Consider the following 14,155-nt stretch of genomic DNA (forward strand, 5'->3'; position numbering starts at 1 on the left):
ATTTCCCTACCTTTGCGGGGGGGGGGGGGGAGACCCCCTTCACAGAGCACTTAGTACCATGAAGTGAAACAAATGGCCCTGCCTGCTAACAGGTGAATAGCACTTTAGCACCGTTTAGTCCTTTTTTGATTAACTGATATATGAGAACCCAAAGACCTGTAAATGACATAAATGGCTCTTAAAGAGAGCCTTAATTGCTTGGGGTGCAGGGAGAGTTGTACACACATTGGAAGAAACTGAGACTAGGTTCACATGATATACCATACTTTTTGCCACTTCGTGTTGTCTTTTTTTAAGTGTGGCTCCTGGAGGATCAGTGACTAAGTGAAGGTCACAGTAGACAGAAGGCAATACCTTTTGTATGGAGAGAGGGCCTTGGTGTAATGTGGGGAACTCTTCATGAAGATGTGGAATAAAAGTAAAGGAGACTTGAGTTTTACCATAGATCTTGCAAACCCTTCAGAGGATGTTAAGCTTGGCTTTATAAGAAGCTGTTTTCTGGGAGATGTTCTGGATTTAATTTGAAGCTACCAGCCTTGCAGATGCTGGACAGCTGGTTAGAGAAGACCTCTGGAGTAGTGGTTGCCCAGATGGTTTTGTTTAAATCTGAGGTGGTCAACGTGGTATTCTCTGGATATTGTTTGACTACAACTCCCATCATCCCTGACCACTGGTCATGTTGGCTGGGGTTGATTGATTAACATGCAGCAGCATCTGGAGGACACTACATTAGGTGCCCCAATCCAGATATGTTGTGGCTTCGTTGAAGGCTTAAGCCAAGAGAAGTGGTTGGAATTGTAAACTATGCTTGGGCATATATTGTGTTCCCTTGTGGAATGTGTATTTCAGGACTGGAAGATAAAAGGTTCTGTTAGTGCAGGGTTGAAGTCACCCCAACGGTTGTGGATGTGAGTCCAACACACATATTTAGGCTGCCTTAGTTTCTACAACTGGCAGCTATCAAAACTGGTACTAGGAAGGAAACACAATGGATGTACAACTTTTGCAATGGGCTCTAAACTTGTCCTCCAAAGAGGGCATGGTGGAGACATTATATTGTGCGCCTAGTACTTGAAATGAGAGTTTGCACCCTCCTGTGTCCCTGTTGGGGTGGAGGACCAGTTAGGGTGAATATTTGTGTGGATAGCTGCAGTCAAATTTGTGCTGGGCTTTATCCAGTGACTTTGGTCCCTCCGCTAATGGCCTTATTGGCCCCTGCAACATAGCTTTACTAGGTCCCTGGCCAGGAAAGGCATAGTCTCTGAACATTTCATTCACATTGTCTTTCCATACAGATGATGGCAGGCAACACAGCCCACTATGTTCCTGGTTTGATGATAGTATGCTAAGCTGCTCATGATAAAGCAGAGAGAAAGGGATTCGTCAATAGGCTTTTAAGAGTTGCTGCCTTTTCCCACAATGGAAAAGGTGGTCGCTGACCATTTGCACATGCTCATTGGTGTCTATGCAAATAACAAAATACTCTCTTTCACTGTTTTTGAGGGCGAGATTTGGACCCAGCAAGGTCCATCTACCAACCCCATCAGTTTTGTGTGTTTGTGCATGTACTGAAATACAGGGGTGCCAATTGCAGGCCTCCTAACCCACAAAGTTAAAACAAGTGACAAACAGTTTCCAGCAGTGACTCTTTGTAAATCCCGTTTGGTCCTTTCTTCTTATGCCCTGTTGATTGACTCTTTGGGTGACTGGGTTATCAGGTTGCTTCCCAAGCCCCCTCCTCTGTAAAAGAAAGCTCTGAAAAACAGCATGAAGGAAGCCTTCTCTGTGTATTTCAAGTTCCCTATTCAAGTTTCTTTGAAGACCCCCTACCATGTTAGTGCATTTTGAAGCTGCAAATACGCTTAAGGCATTTGAAGTGCTACTGAGTCTCTTCCCCGCCCCCACTCCCCCAGCTTTACTTGGTAGCAAATGACTCCCTTGACCTAATTGTTTTCAAGTTTCCCATTTCTTTTAAAAACTAATTCTTTTCTAGAAAATAGGGAATGTTAGATCTCCGTCTCTGTGCTGGCCTCTTGGTTGCACTCAATCCCGTTTGTGGCTTTGCTCCTCTCCAGGGCCAGCTTTATGTCCAGTTCTCTGAGCTGTTTCAGGAAGCCACGGTTTGGGAGAATGCACCGGTGCTTGAGCACTTGATCAATGGCATCAACCACAGTCATGTTCTTGTAAATCATGAGATACGCCAAGACCAAGGCAGCTGAACGGCTCCGACCCATGGCACAGTGGACCAAAATCTTGCCTGTGGAAGTGAAGAAAAAGAGAGAGAAACCATTCAGATTCTTTGCCACTGGCACTTACCCATTTGCCATTGGTGTTGGGCAAATCCAGGGAAGCAGGTGACACTGTGGTCTAAATCACTGAGCCTCTTGGGCTTGCTGATCAGAAGGTTGACGGTTCAAATCCGTGCAACAGAGTGCGCTCCTGTTGCTCTGCCCCAGCTCCTGCCAACGTAGCAGTTTGAAAGCATGCCAGTGCAAGTAGATAAATAGGTACCGCTCTGGCGGGAAGGTAAAGGGTGTTTCCGTGCACTCTGGTGTTCCATTGCGCCAGAAGCGGTTTAGTCATGCTAGCCACATGACCTGGAAAGCTGTCTTGTGGACAAACGCCGGCTCCCTCGGCCTGAAAGCAAGATGAGCACTGCAACCTCATAGTCACCTTTGGACTTAATCGTCCAGGGGTCCTTTACCTTTACTTTTCTACTTACACAGGGTCATATGTGAGTGGTGGATGTGGATACCCCACACTCTTGTGTGCAGGCACAACACACATGCACAAGGGCCCCCAGGTGATCCATGCAAGTTGGCAGAAGATAAAAATTATCACCCCCTTCCCTACTTACCAAATGGTGACTGGGGAGAGGCAGTTTGCATCCTCATCACGCTGTTTGGGTCACCCAACTCAGTGGCACACCTACTAATTTTTTTTCCCTTTTTACTGCCACTTCCAAAAATTGGGTTCTTGGAGAAGGGGGAGAGAAAAAAGCCAGATCAGGCCTTTACTTGGTCTGGGACAGGGGTTAGCAGCCCCTAGTTTAACAAGGAGTGGGGGTTTGGGAAATTGGAGGTGGGTGGAAGGGAAGGATGAACGATTTGGAAATTGCTGAGTTATTTATCGTATTTAGATTGGCTTATGATTTATGACATGAATTATTCTGGTATGGCACAGTTCTCTTCCTTTTGCAGTTTGACTAAGAGAGGATCTGGTCTCTAGACCTCACCTTACCAGACTTAACCCTTTAAGCACTCTGCCAGGCTCATAAGCACTGCAACTAAAGGAGGATCACCCCACCCCACCCCGATCATGAATGTGTGGTAGGGGTGATTGATTTTGAAAAGCCCACCTGGCGCGGCTCAGGAACATGGATTTCAAAGTACTCTTGTCTTATTCTGCTTGGAGGAGCCCTCGGAAAAAGGCAGGTTGGTTGTTACAGCACCACGGACAGCACCTAGTGAGCAACTGGCTCTTGCAGTTTCAAAGTGGATCTAGGCTTATGGAGACGCTGTCCCAGACTCCATTCATTTTTGGGAAAACTAGAATCTCTTAAAGGGGCACACTAATATGTGACAAATGTGTGTATCCAGTTTGCCATGTCTACATGTGGTGAGGAGCTCCAATAGGTGAAACAGTCCTGTCCCTTGACCACGGTCACTTCCACCACTGCCCATGAAAGGGAGTGGGCAAAGCGTCCTGGCAGGATTGGAGTGCTTGCCAAGAGCTTATGCTATTTTCAGGTCCTGCATTAAGGTAGCTGACTCAAATGGTTAGCTTTTAAAACGAGGTGCTCAAAGCGGGAGATTTGTTGCCTGCTTCAGAAGGAACTCTCAGTGTTTGGGAGCAGGCTGTTTATGCTCTGCCTTCTGCTATACTCAGAGGTTCTTTGCTTGTTCTAGTTTATGTGTCCGTTTTTGGTTTTTTTTAAGCAGCATAGCCACACAAGGGAAGGAGTGGTGCTGAATGGGGGTGATTTAAATGGGGGGGGCAGATGGGGATGCAGCATCCATAGTAGCTGCAAGAGATTACCTCCTCCCACCCATACGCACACAGGCTCACAGGGTTAGAGAAAACACCCATGCCTGGTCATGGTCTTAGGTGCGACAGGCTCACACACCATGCTAGTTAGGCCGTTGCAGATAACGCCAGGATGGAAGCCCATTTTCCTTACTTGTTTCATTCCGGAGTGCTCTATCAATGAATTCAGCAGCAGAGTAAAAGAACTGGCTAAGATTGAAGGTGGGCAGATCATCTGCCTCAACCCCGTGGTACTCAATGTCCATGTCCCTGTAGTATTCTGGTCCCGTATCTACGTTCCACCGGCCATGAGCTGCGTTGAGGATGTGGGTGAAGCCAGCTTTCTCAAGGCTGTAGCGATCAAGGGCTGTTTTCCTGGGTCAAAGCAATAAGAGGCTGTTAGGCAAGGGCACTGTGGTTACTTGCAGAGGGCTGCTAGCATAGCTCAGTTGGCATGGCACAAGACTTAATCTCAAGATCTAATAATAATAATAATAATTTACTATACCCTGCCCATCTGGCTAGGTTTCCCCGGCCACTCTGGGTTGCTCCCAGTAGAATATTAATAATAAAAATAAAAAAGTGATAAAACATCAAACATTAAAAACTTCCGTAAACAGGACTGCCTTCAGATGTCTTCTAAAAGTCAGATAGTCGTTTATTTCCTTGACATCTGATGGGAGGGTGTTCCAGAGAGTGGGTGCCTTGTTCCTTGTAACCTCACTTCCCGCAGTGAGGGAACCGCCAGAAGGCCCACGGAGCTGGACCTCAGTGTCCGGGCTGAACAATGGGGATGGAGGCGCTCCTTCATGGCTTTGATACCCACGTTGGGCAAAAGTTTCCAGCCTTGCAGGGGGTTGCACTAGATGACCCTCGTGGTCCTTTCCAACTCTACAGCTCTTTGATTCTATGATTTTATGCTGCTCCTTTCTAAGGCTGAGCTGAAGGGCGGCTGTTGCTGGAACAACACCAGAGCTCTCTTGATTCTATGACTCATCACTTTCGTCTCTTCCCCACCTCAATGGTATGCTGAACACAAGCACCATCTATTTCTATAACTGTGTGAAAGAGTGCCCACTCAGCTATGGCGTATGCAGGTACCCGGATGGCACACACATTGAATGTAACGTGTATTGGATGGGATGGCTTACGCTTTTCAGTGGAGACTGTTCCCATCAAGAGGCTGGACCATGAAATTGCCTGTTCAGGGATGCCTGCTGTAGCTAGCAAGGGCATTCGCTCCACATGTTAGAGGGAGCCCCATCGGGCAAAGTGCCCATAGCCCCAGCCAACAAAGCATCGCAGTGAGTTAGATGGGCAAACATTTATCTAACTAAAACAGGTTAATAAGGGCACAGGGAGGTGATTGCCTGCTAGGACCCAGATCCTGCAGGAACTTAAAATTAAGGAGAAGTGGGACATCCTGGGATCAAATCAGAAACTGGGATGGCTTCTGTAAATCCAGGACTGTCCCTGGAAAATAGGGACACTCGGAGGGTCTGCAATAGCAGACTTTCTGTTCACACACTCTTGCTGTTTAAAGGCAGCAAAGGAAGTGCCCGGGAGAGAAGTCCCTTTTGTATCAACTGTAGCTGCAAAAGTACTTTCCCGTGAAAACCACTAGATTAGGTAACAGCCACAACAGCCTCCTGGTAATCCCATTTTTGGACTTCCTTGTTGTTAGGGGTTCCTAATAGAACTATCTCCGTCCCACCCCCACCCCCACCCACCCCAAAAGAAGTTTGATATATTGTGTCTGAATTGATGCTTTCTGTTAGTCACTTGGCTCTGGCCTTTAATTAAGCTGCCACATTGTGAAATCCATGTGTTCTTTTAAAAATAAATTCTAAAAAAGTTTTGCATGATAGGACACTCACTTTTAAAACTTAGGTTGAAAATACAAAGCAGTTTTTAGGCATTTCTGTAGAGGTTCGATATGAGTGTCGGTTCTGAAAAGGAGGAGCCCTGCACCACCTATTTTTAAAACTCTGCTTTTTCACAAAAGTGTCCAATTCTTGGCATTACATTCTTGCAGCTCCCCAGCAAAAGACTTTGGAAGGGGCAGCATCCCATGAAACTCGAAGCTTTGTTTATTACATGTCTGAAAGCGCTTGTAAAAGTTTCATTCCTTCTGGGCAGTGTCTACAACAGCATTCTATTACAAAAGGAATGAAGGGCAAATTAGATGTTGCACCAAAACGAATGCAAGTTTTTGGTGGGTTTCTTCTTCTCTTTTTAATGTAAAGCAGCTTTGGGGAGGCTTTGATTTGGAGCAGAGGCGCAGCATTGCGGGCGTGGGGAGGGAAGACCCAGGGGTGTCTTTCCCACCAATGCTCTTTCACTCAAAGACATTTCCCGCCCAAGCTGCTTTTTCTCCATACACGGCTCTGCAGGGGATCAGTATGTGTACAGATTTTAAGCAAATGCTGACATAAGACAGGCAGGGAGTGGTTAGAATTTTGAAGAAGGGACAAATTCTCTGAGGGGGTCATTTGAAGTCCAAACCTCTAACCCCCTCCTTCTTTTTACCTCCCGCCCCATAAATATCTTTCAATTACCCTACACACAATCTACTCTTGCATGTGCACAGCATAGCCCAGAGAGGATGATGTCAGAGCCACTTTTCCACTGTGATCCAGTCATTACAGGCATAATGATCTCCATGACTACTGGAGGCCATTTGCATGGCTACTGGAGGCCATAACTTACTCATCTCCTATGTAGAGGTTGGGCCAGACTTCATTGACATGGGTGTACTTTGGGCTGCCTTTCCAGAAGAGCCTCTCCAGGTCGAATGCTCCAGGGGTGCAGTAGTCCCCATTGGGGTCCACTTTCACAGCTGCGTAAGCACTGATCTTCCCGGATTTCAGGGCCATTGAAGAGTTTGATGGATGACGGTGGAAACAAAATCCAAAAACCTGCAACACCAAGCAGAAGGTGAGGTTGCTGTTAAGAGATCAAGTGAACAAAATTCTTCTCCCTAGAGATGATACTGTCATTCTCGTACCTTACAACAGGCCTATTAGGACTGAGTTTTTAAAAGGGGGGGGGATAAGGTTATTTATATGACAATTTCTTACTGATGAAAAGCACCTCTCTGGGTGGCGCTTTTTTTTGCAGCACGGAGGGGGTAATTTAAACTGGAGATTTATGGATGAGAGGCATCTCGGCTTCACTCTGCCCTGAGGCAGAACATATGTTTCTGCTTTGACTCTGGAGGAGCTTATAATGAAAAATTTGAAATATTGGCCAACTCAACCTCTCGTCTCTGGAATGAAAAAAGCCGAAGCAGTGGTATTGTGAGAAAGGTTAGTCAAATATTGAGGACCTAACATCCAAATCCTTTTTGTGTTTCTGAAGGTTTGAAGTACTTGGCTCTATTCAAACCTTTTTTTAAATAAAAACAACAACCAACAACAGCACCACACATACCGTGGAGTAATTAGGGGTTGCGTTTGCCAAATTTCACAAAGTGCTTCAAGTGATTAGAAAGAAATCCGATCCCAGCCCTATTATTTGCACTCGCCCCTGTCCAGGGTGACATTTTAATTGGGGTGGAGGAGGGGAGAAAAGTGCTCATTCCAATAGCTGTCTAGGTTTGTACCTGTTCCCCCTTTCTGAAGTAACCTCCTGGGCCAGAAGTTAGTCAATCTCCATATGTTAAATACGGCTTCCTCCAAGAGAGCCTAACCGGTGGGTGGCTTTTGGCTTAGAATGCTCATTGTGAGGCAGTTAAACTGGTCATTTCCACAGTAAACGCAATAATAATATGACCTACAGCAAGGCTGCTGCTGAGGTGAAGCCAGCACCCCCCGCTTACCTTTCTTTATGGACCCAAACAATGTCAGACTAGCTCTTGGTAGCTGGACTTGTATGGCGAACCTTCTGCCTCACAATAATGCGCATCTACAAACATGGAATTTTGGCTGTGTCTGCCAATAGGTAGGACTGGACAAATAGGGTTTCCCCACAGGCAGGCAGGGGCTCTGAGAGTTGTGTTGAGGTTTCAAAACTCCAATTTAGAAGCGGTGGCTGGGTTTTTAGGGGCTTTGGAAGTAAAAAAAAGCCTCTCCATTCTCTCTCCCCTCGCTGTCTTGTTGTTGAGCTTCCATTAATTCCCCTGTAGCTGCTGAGGACCTCTCACAAATTCCACAATAACAAGTTAGAGATGAGCTTGCAGTATCTCCAAATCTGGGAGAGTTGTGTACAGCTAATAACCAACTGAAAAACAACAAAGCCAGTGGACCTGATGGGATACCTGCCGAAATCTTCAAAGTGGGCGGAATTGAACTTACACAACAACTTCACAAGCTCATCGAAAAAATCTGGGAAAGAGAAGAAATCCCAGCAGACTTTAGGGATGCCAAAATTATCACTCTCTTTTTTAAAAAAGGTGACAGAGCTGATTGTGGAAACTATCGAGGCATCTCTCTATTAGCTGCAGCCGGCAAAATTCTTGCAAGGATCTTAGCAAAACGTCTCGTAACAATAACTGAGGTGACCCTTCCTGAATCCTAAAATGGTTTTCGGCCTTCTAGGGGGACAGTGAACATGATTTTCACCGCTCGACAGCTTCAAGAAAAATGCAGAGAGCAAAACCAACCCCTGTATATGGTGTTTATTGAGCTGACTAAGGCTTTCGACACTGTAAATCGTAATGCCCTGTGGACTTTCCTACTGAAAATTGGATGCCCAGATAATTTGTAAACATCATTCGGCTCCTCCATGATAATATAACAGCAACAATCACAGATAACAATGGCTCTCAAAGAGAACCATTCACAGTGCGATCAGGTGTTAAACAAGGTTGTGTTATTGCCCCAACTCTATTCATTATTTCCATTGCCATGATCCTACAGTTTGTCAAAGGGAAACTCCCCACTGGAGTAGAAATCATATATCGAACAGATGGAAAGCTCTTCAGTCTGAGCAGGCTGAAAGCAAAGAGTAAGGTTACTATAACTTCCATCATAGAGCTTCAGTATGCTGAGGAAGGCACGCTTGGCAAATCCACACCGTGATCAACTCCCACCCAGAAACCAATGTCCCCACTGTGGAAGCACGTGTGGATCCAGAATTGGCCTTGACAGTCACTTACGGTCTCATTGTTAAAACCGTGTTTATGGAAGACAATCTTACTCGGCTACGAGTGATCGCCAAAGAAAGAATTTCGGCGGAGATTGAATAGGGCAACTTCCTGGTAGCGTTGTGCCCTTGACTTCTGTAATGGAACCAGATTTCTGGTGTGATGATAATATGATAATTATAATCATATTACAATTATGGAGCAGCTTTTCAGCTGACTTCCAGAGAAAAGCCTGACAGAAGCCGAATGGCATCCCGTTCAAGATGACTCATCTGCTGGGGGAAGATGATCTAAAACATTCTGAGCCACCATTAGGGCCCTAATTGCTTTGAGTGCCTTGGCAGGAAAGTGGTATATTTACAGACAGGCAATAAATCAATGAAGAGAGGATAGAAGTTGACAGTGAGCACATGGAAACTAATGGCAGACAATAAAATAGGCTGCAGTGTCACTGGGTAAATGACGCACAATGAAAACATTTCAAGAAGGATAACACAATGTATGTATGTGTGTGTGTCTATGCTAATGCTAGAAGATTGAGCCAAGTTAGGGGAAGCAGTGTGTCTGACATTTGCTTACAGGAAAAAAATAAGGCTTCTCTGGGCTTATCAGAGAACACTAGCAGAACAAAAAGATGCTTATCTCTAGATTTAAAATCCATGAAAAGGGCAGAGTAAAGTTGTATTGGGTTGGGAAGTGCATTGATGTATATGTCAAGGAAGGCACAGAGGGCCATAAATCAGAACTTGTACAAGAAACAGATTTAGCCATAGAACCATTACTTGTCAGGAAAATAGTAATACTCCCCTAACCCAAGTTTTGATGGTGATTTACAGACATTTAAAAAAAATCAGAGAAGCAGCTAAAGGAGATCTTACAAGAATGGCTTCCACTCTCATCAAATTGATTGCATAAATGCAAATTTAGTTCGCGGTCAAGAGACACATTTGTGTGAGCAATACCCAGGATCTCGTGAAAGACCTCAAATCACTTGGGAACAATGACTTGAATGCTCACAGATTTAAAAGGTATGTGGATGGGAAATTGTTCAGAAAATTTCATACACTCAGTTAATTTCAGAAGAGGAAATATTTCAGATCTGGAATCAAATCTGGATCTAGTCAAAAGAGAGCTGAGTCACAGATGCTATATTTAGCATAGTGTCCAAGGCAACTCTAGCAAAGCATATATTTAAATACTGTACATTAAAAAGACAGGAAACCAGCAAATGAGTGGGACTTTTTTTGAAGAATAAGGTATGAAAGAAATACCAAAGGAAGATGCGGAAATTGAAAACATGCAAAAAAAAAAAATCTGTCTCGGTCTTCACTGTGGAAGATGTTTGGGAGAGGCCAGCACCTAAGCTATTGCTTTTGGGGAGTTCACAAAAATAACTGTCAAACAGAGGTGTAATAAAGGATGATGTTTTAAACAAATTTAATGGACAAATTAAAGTAAAATGCATGGGTTGGCTGGTGTTCTCTTGGGATAGGCTTTTTATACCTTGGTAACCAAATTCCATGATACTTGGTTATCTCCCGCTGAAAAATGGGGGATCAGCAGCGGCGCGGCACCGGAAGTCGCTTCTACGCAACTTCCTGTGCCGCTCTGCCTGATTCTCGGTGCCCAGGCATGGGTGGAGCGGCACTGGAAGTCGCTTCTAGGCATATCCAGACATGCGTAGAAGCGACTTCCAGTGCCGCGCTACCCAAGTCTGGGCACCTGAAATTAGGCGGCAGCAGGACCCCAAATGGAGCCTCCCTGGCAGGTAGGAAATCCAGGAGATTTACGGGATTTTTTCCCATTCGGGAGAACAGCGGGAAACTGATTAAAATCTGGGGGTTTCCCATGAAAAATGGGAGACTTGGCAATTATGATTGGCTGGCTGGCTATTTTGCAGAAATTGCATGGGAATATTGAAGTGTAAATGAGCCCCAATACAAGCTATTGACCAGTCTTCTGATGGCCCAGAATTTCTCAAGTTATTAGAGAGAGACCCATCAGGAGACAAAACCCAGCAGTTTTAGAGAGAGAGCTGTGGGTTTATTTCTAGAGATAGTTGAAACTGGGGGCATTGTGTTGGGGAGGGTGCTATTTTCTGGGGATTTGCTGTCTGTTTTTAGAAGCCATCATGCTTCATATAAACTTATTTACAAATACATTGCTTCCGGGCAGCCTGTTTATAGGGCATTCATCCTGATCTGTTTGCCAAAGTTTGCTAGGGAGTTGCTGTTGTATTAATTATCCGCCCTTCACCCTAAGGTACCAGGGTGGGTTAGAACAATTAAAACACAGTATGAAAAACAGTTTTAAACAACTTACAATCACAGAAATAAGGTGAGTCCTAAAAATGCACATCTCAAGGGTCAAGGGCCTGGGAAAAGAGGTGTGTCTTCAGCGTTCCCCGAAAGCTGTCTAATGAAGATGCCAGGTGGGGACGGAGAGCCGCAACTTAGGGGATGCCACAGAAAATCCCCTCTCCCAGGTCACCACCCCACGATCTTCTGAGGGTAGTGGAATAAACAGCTGATTTAAGCACCTGTAGGGATGAAGGTGGTCTTTCAGGATTCAGCTTACTGGCCCATGTCCAGCCCATCACCTCCTCCAAGCTAACACCTCAACAGCCTCTCCTGATTCAGGTGGAGATAGAGAGATAGAGCTAGGTGTCTCCTGAAATTGATGGCACTTCCAAATCTCCTGTTAACAACACCCAGAGGCTTCATTTAGATGATAAATAGCACAGGGGACAAGATGGAACCCTTTGGGGCACCACAGGGCAACTCCTATGGCTGCCCATGTGTAGCACAGCAGATCAGATATTGTTAGGATATGGAGACAGATGGTGTGTTTGAATGCAAACCTTCCAACCTCCAGAGTCCCCAAACTGGGATGTGCGTCTGATCAGTGTGAGATTATGGAGTCCAAAAGACGTGTTTTTGGGGGGCCGTGCTTGCACATTTTGGAGCGCTGCACAGGATTGCATAATTGCATCTCTCCCCCCCCCAAAAAAGCGCATTGGAGGGGTGAGATTTCGGCATGAGATCACAGTACCCCCAATGGCCACCGTGCTCTTGCATGAGAAAATTGGATGTCCTGTCCCGTTTTTTTCTGGGACACTTGCAAGGCATGATGAATGGGGTGGGATGGGAGAGCAAGAGTCTCAGTTAAGGTCCAAGGGCCACCTCTTGGGTATATTTGAGTTTTAAAATGGACAATGCTGAAGCAATGCGTTTTTGGAGTATTTGTTTTATTTACTTTTTGTTTCTAGCTCATAGTAACTATAGCAACATTTTTGACAACACAGATCAGTTACCCAATTTCTGTATTAAAGCGGAACCACAGGCATGGCAGGAGAAATAGGAGCAGGTGCAACAACCCCACTGCCCTCTCAAAATGGCACTCCTGCTGTGGAGACCTTAAAGTGCTACTCCAGTTACATGATATTTTGCAAATCCTAGCAACCACCCAAAGGAGCCTCGTGGCTCACTAGGTACCTGTCACTTATTAGGAGAGAAGGCAGGCCCTGGATTTCAATATGCTTATCTGATCAAAGATGCAATATTTGCAAACATGGCGCAGGGATGACTTTACTTCACATGTCCCACTAAAACAACAACAACTAAAAAATGAATGGAAGATCGATGTCTGAAAATATACTGCTAAGAATCCTGCCAAATTGATTTTGGGTTGATTTAATGGCAATAGCTTCTTTGAAAAGAATCCTCTTTAACTTTCTTAAAACAACAACAACAAAAAAGTTAATTCAATCCTTATCATTGGAATTTCTCAGATACTGTTTTTGGTGGTTGTTTTTTTAGAAGAACATTGTGAGGAGGTTTTTCTGTGTGTCTCGTGCAGTTGTAGTTTAAAATGAGTTTGAGTATAATCTCTTTTATGTCACTATTCCTTTACCCTCTGTCTGCATCTCTACTCCCTTGTATATTCGCCAGGCCAGCAATTTCTTTTTAAAAAATATCGTTTTTGCACTTGGTCTCCACTGCCAACGCAAGTGGTTAACATGAAGCCAGTTCAGCTGGGTTGGCTGACATAAGGCATTCAAATTTCCTGAATGACAGACACAAGCCATCTAGAGTAGAAGCAGGGCAACAGAATTTGATGTAAGTGAAGGGGAATTGAAAGAAAATAAAGAGCCGAAGAGCAGGGGAGAAGGGAGGGGAGAGCATCTAATAGATCCCCAGAGTAGATTTTAAAATCTCCCAAAACAGATCTCAGTTTAGCATAAACAATAAAAATGTTCGTCCAATAAGAAAGAAAGAAGTGCAGCTCATTGTATAATATTTTGGCATGCTGAATGACCTCACTGTATCCCCAAATGAATGAATCTCTAATATTACTTGTGCCTCTGCCCTGAAATGGTTTTACAAAGCCACCAGCTCCTTTGAAAGGACAGCTAAATGCTCAGTTTCCCCCCTTGCCTGGTTGTCCTCTCCCAGCATTTTTTAAGGGAAAGGGCGAAAAGGGAGTTCAGCAGTCTCTCATCTTGTCTTACCTGTGACTTTATCCAGGAGCTGTAGGTAGCGTGGATCTTCGGAGTGTGACAGGGACGGCAAAGGAAATCTTTGCCAACTTTGAAACTGGCATCTATTTTTAGAGTAGGATTTGCTGACTGACCTTGTGTGATACCCACTCAAAGGGGAGAATCTTTACATCTGCTACTAAAACGACTCCCTAATGTGACCTGAAACCAATGGCCTCGGCAGTTCAGCAACTCCAGGCTGCCGGAGCAGATCAGGGTTCAAGGCAGAGAGGCTCGTGTGCAGGCTCCAGTGGTGTGCGAAAAGGCATAGTTGGATCTGTGCTAGCCTCGGGTCAGAGGCCATACCAGCTATCCCTTTCACAGTGCCAAAAGTATGTAACCCGTTGGAGCTGCCAGGGTTTCTCTGCTCCTCCTAACGCTATAAGTATTTATTATTTATCTATTGTAAGAGTACTTATACCAGCTGGCCCAGTATTGTCTACTTAGACTGCAGCAGTTATCCAGGGTTTCTCGCCAGGGGTCCCACCCAACCCCAGAGCTTGATT

General features: G+C 45.0%; 1 protein-coding gene across 2 annotated transcripts; it reads right to left on the reverse strand.

Moving 5' to 3' along the window:
- Positions 1-1,379: 1,379 nt before the first annotated feature.
- DUSP29 (dual specificity phosphatase 29) lies at positions 1,380-13,906 on the reverse strand. Of its 2 annotated transcripts, XM_035138666.3 has the most exons (5): positions 13,623-13,906; positions 11,435-11,651; positions 6,736-6,944; positions 4,181-4,401; positions 1,380-2,257 (listed from the first exon to the last, which is right to left on the reverse strand). In XM_035138666.3, the coding sequence occupies exons 2-5, from the start codon at positions 11,468-11,470 to the stop codon at positions 2,007-2,009; spliced, it is 717 nt and encodes a 238-aa protein (XP_034994557.3). In that variant the 5' UTR covers positions 11,471-11,651; positions 13,623-13,906; the 3' UTR covers positions 1,380-2,006. The 2 variants fall into 2 exon arrangements, with proteins under 2 accessions (XP_034994557.3, XP_034994558.3); XM_035138667.3 differs by lacking the exon at positions 11,435-11,651 and having other exon boundaries at positions 13,623-13,901.
- Positions 13,907-14,155: the final 249 nt, after the last annotated feature.

Source organism: Zootoca vivipara, chromosome 5 (assembly GCF_965207765.1).
Source record: "Zootoca vivipara chromosome 5, rZooViv2.hap1.1, whole genome shotgun sequence".
Classification (NCBI taxonomy): domain Eukaryota; kingdom Metazoa; phylum Chordata; class Lepidosauria; order Squamata; family Lacertidae; genus Zootoca; species Zootoca vivipara.

Bases quoted from the DNA above. Each gene is read 5' to 3' on its own strand.
- DUSP29 (XM_035138666.3), bottom strand. From the start codon at position 11,470: ATGTGCATTTTTAGGACTCACCTTATTTCTGTGATT. The intron at 4,402-6,735 runs GTAAGTTATGGC...GCTTTGACCCAG, and splicing joins AACCTCTACATAGGAGATGA to GAAAACAGCCCTTGATCGCT. The intron at 2,258-4,180 runs GTAAGGAAAATG...TCACTTCCACAG, and splicing joins AGCACTCCGGAATGAAACAA to GCAAGATTTTGGTCCACTGT.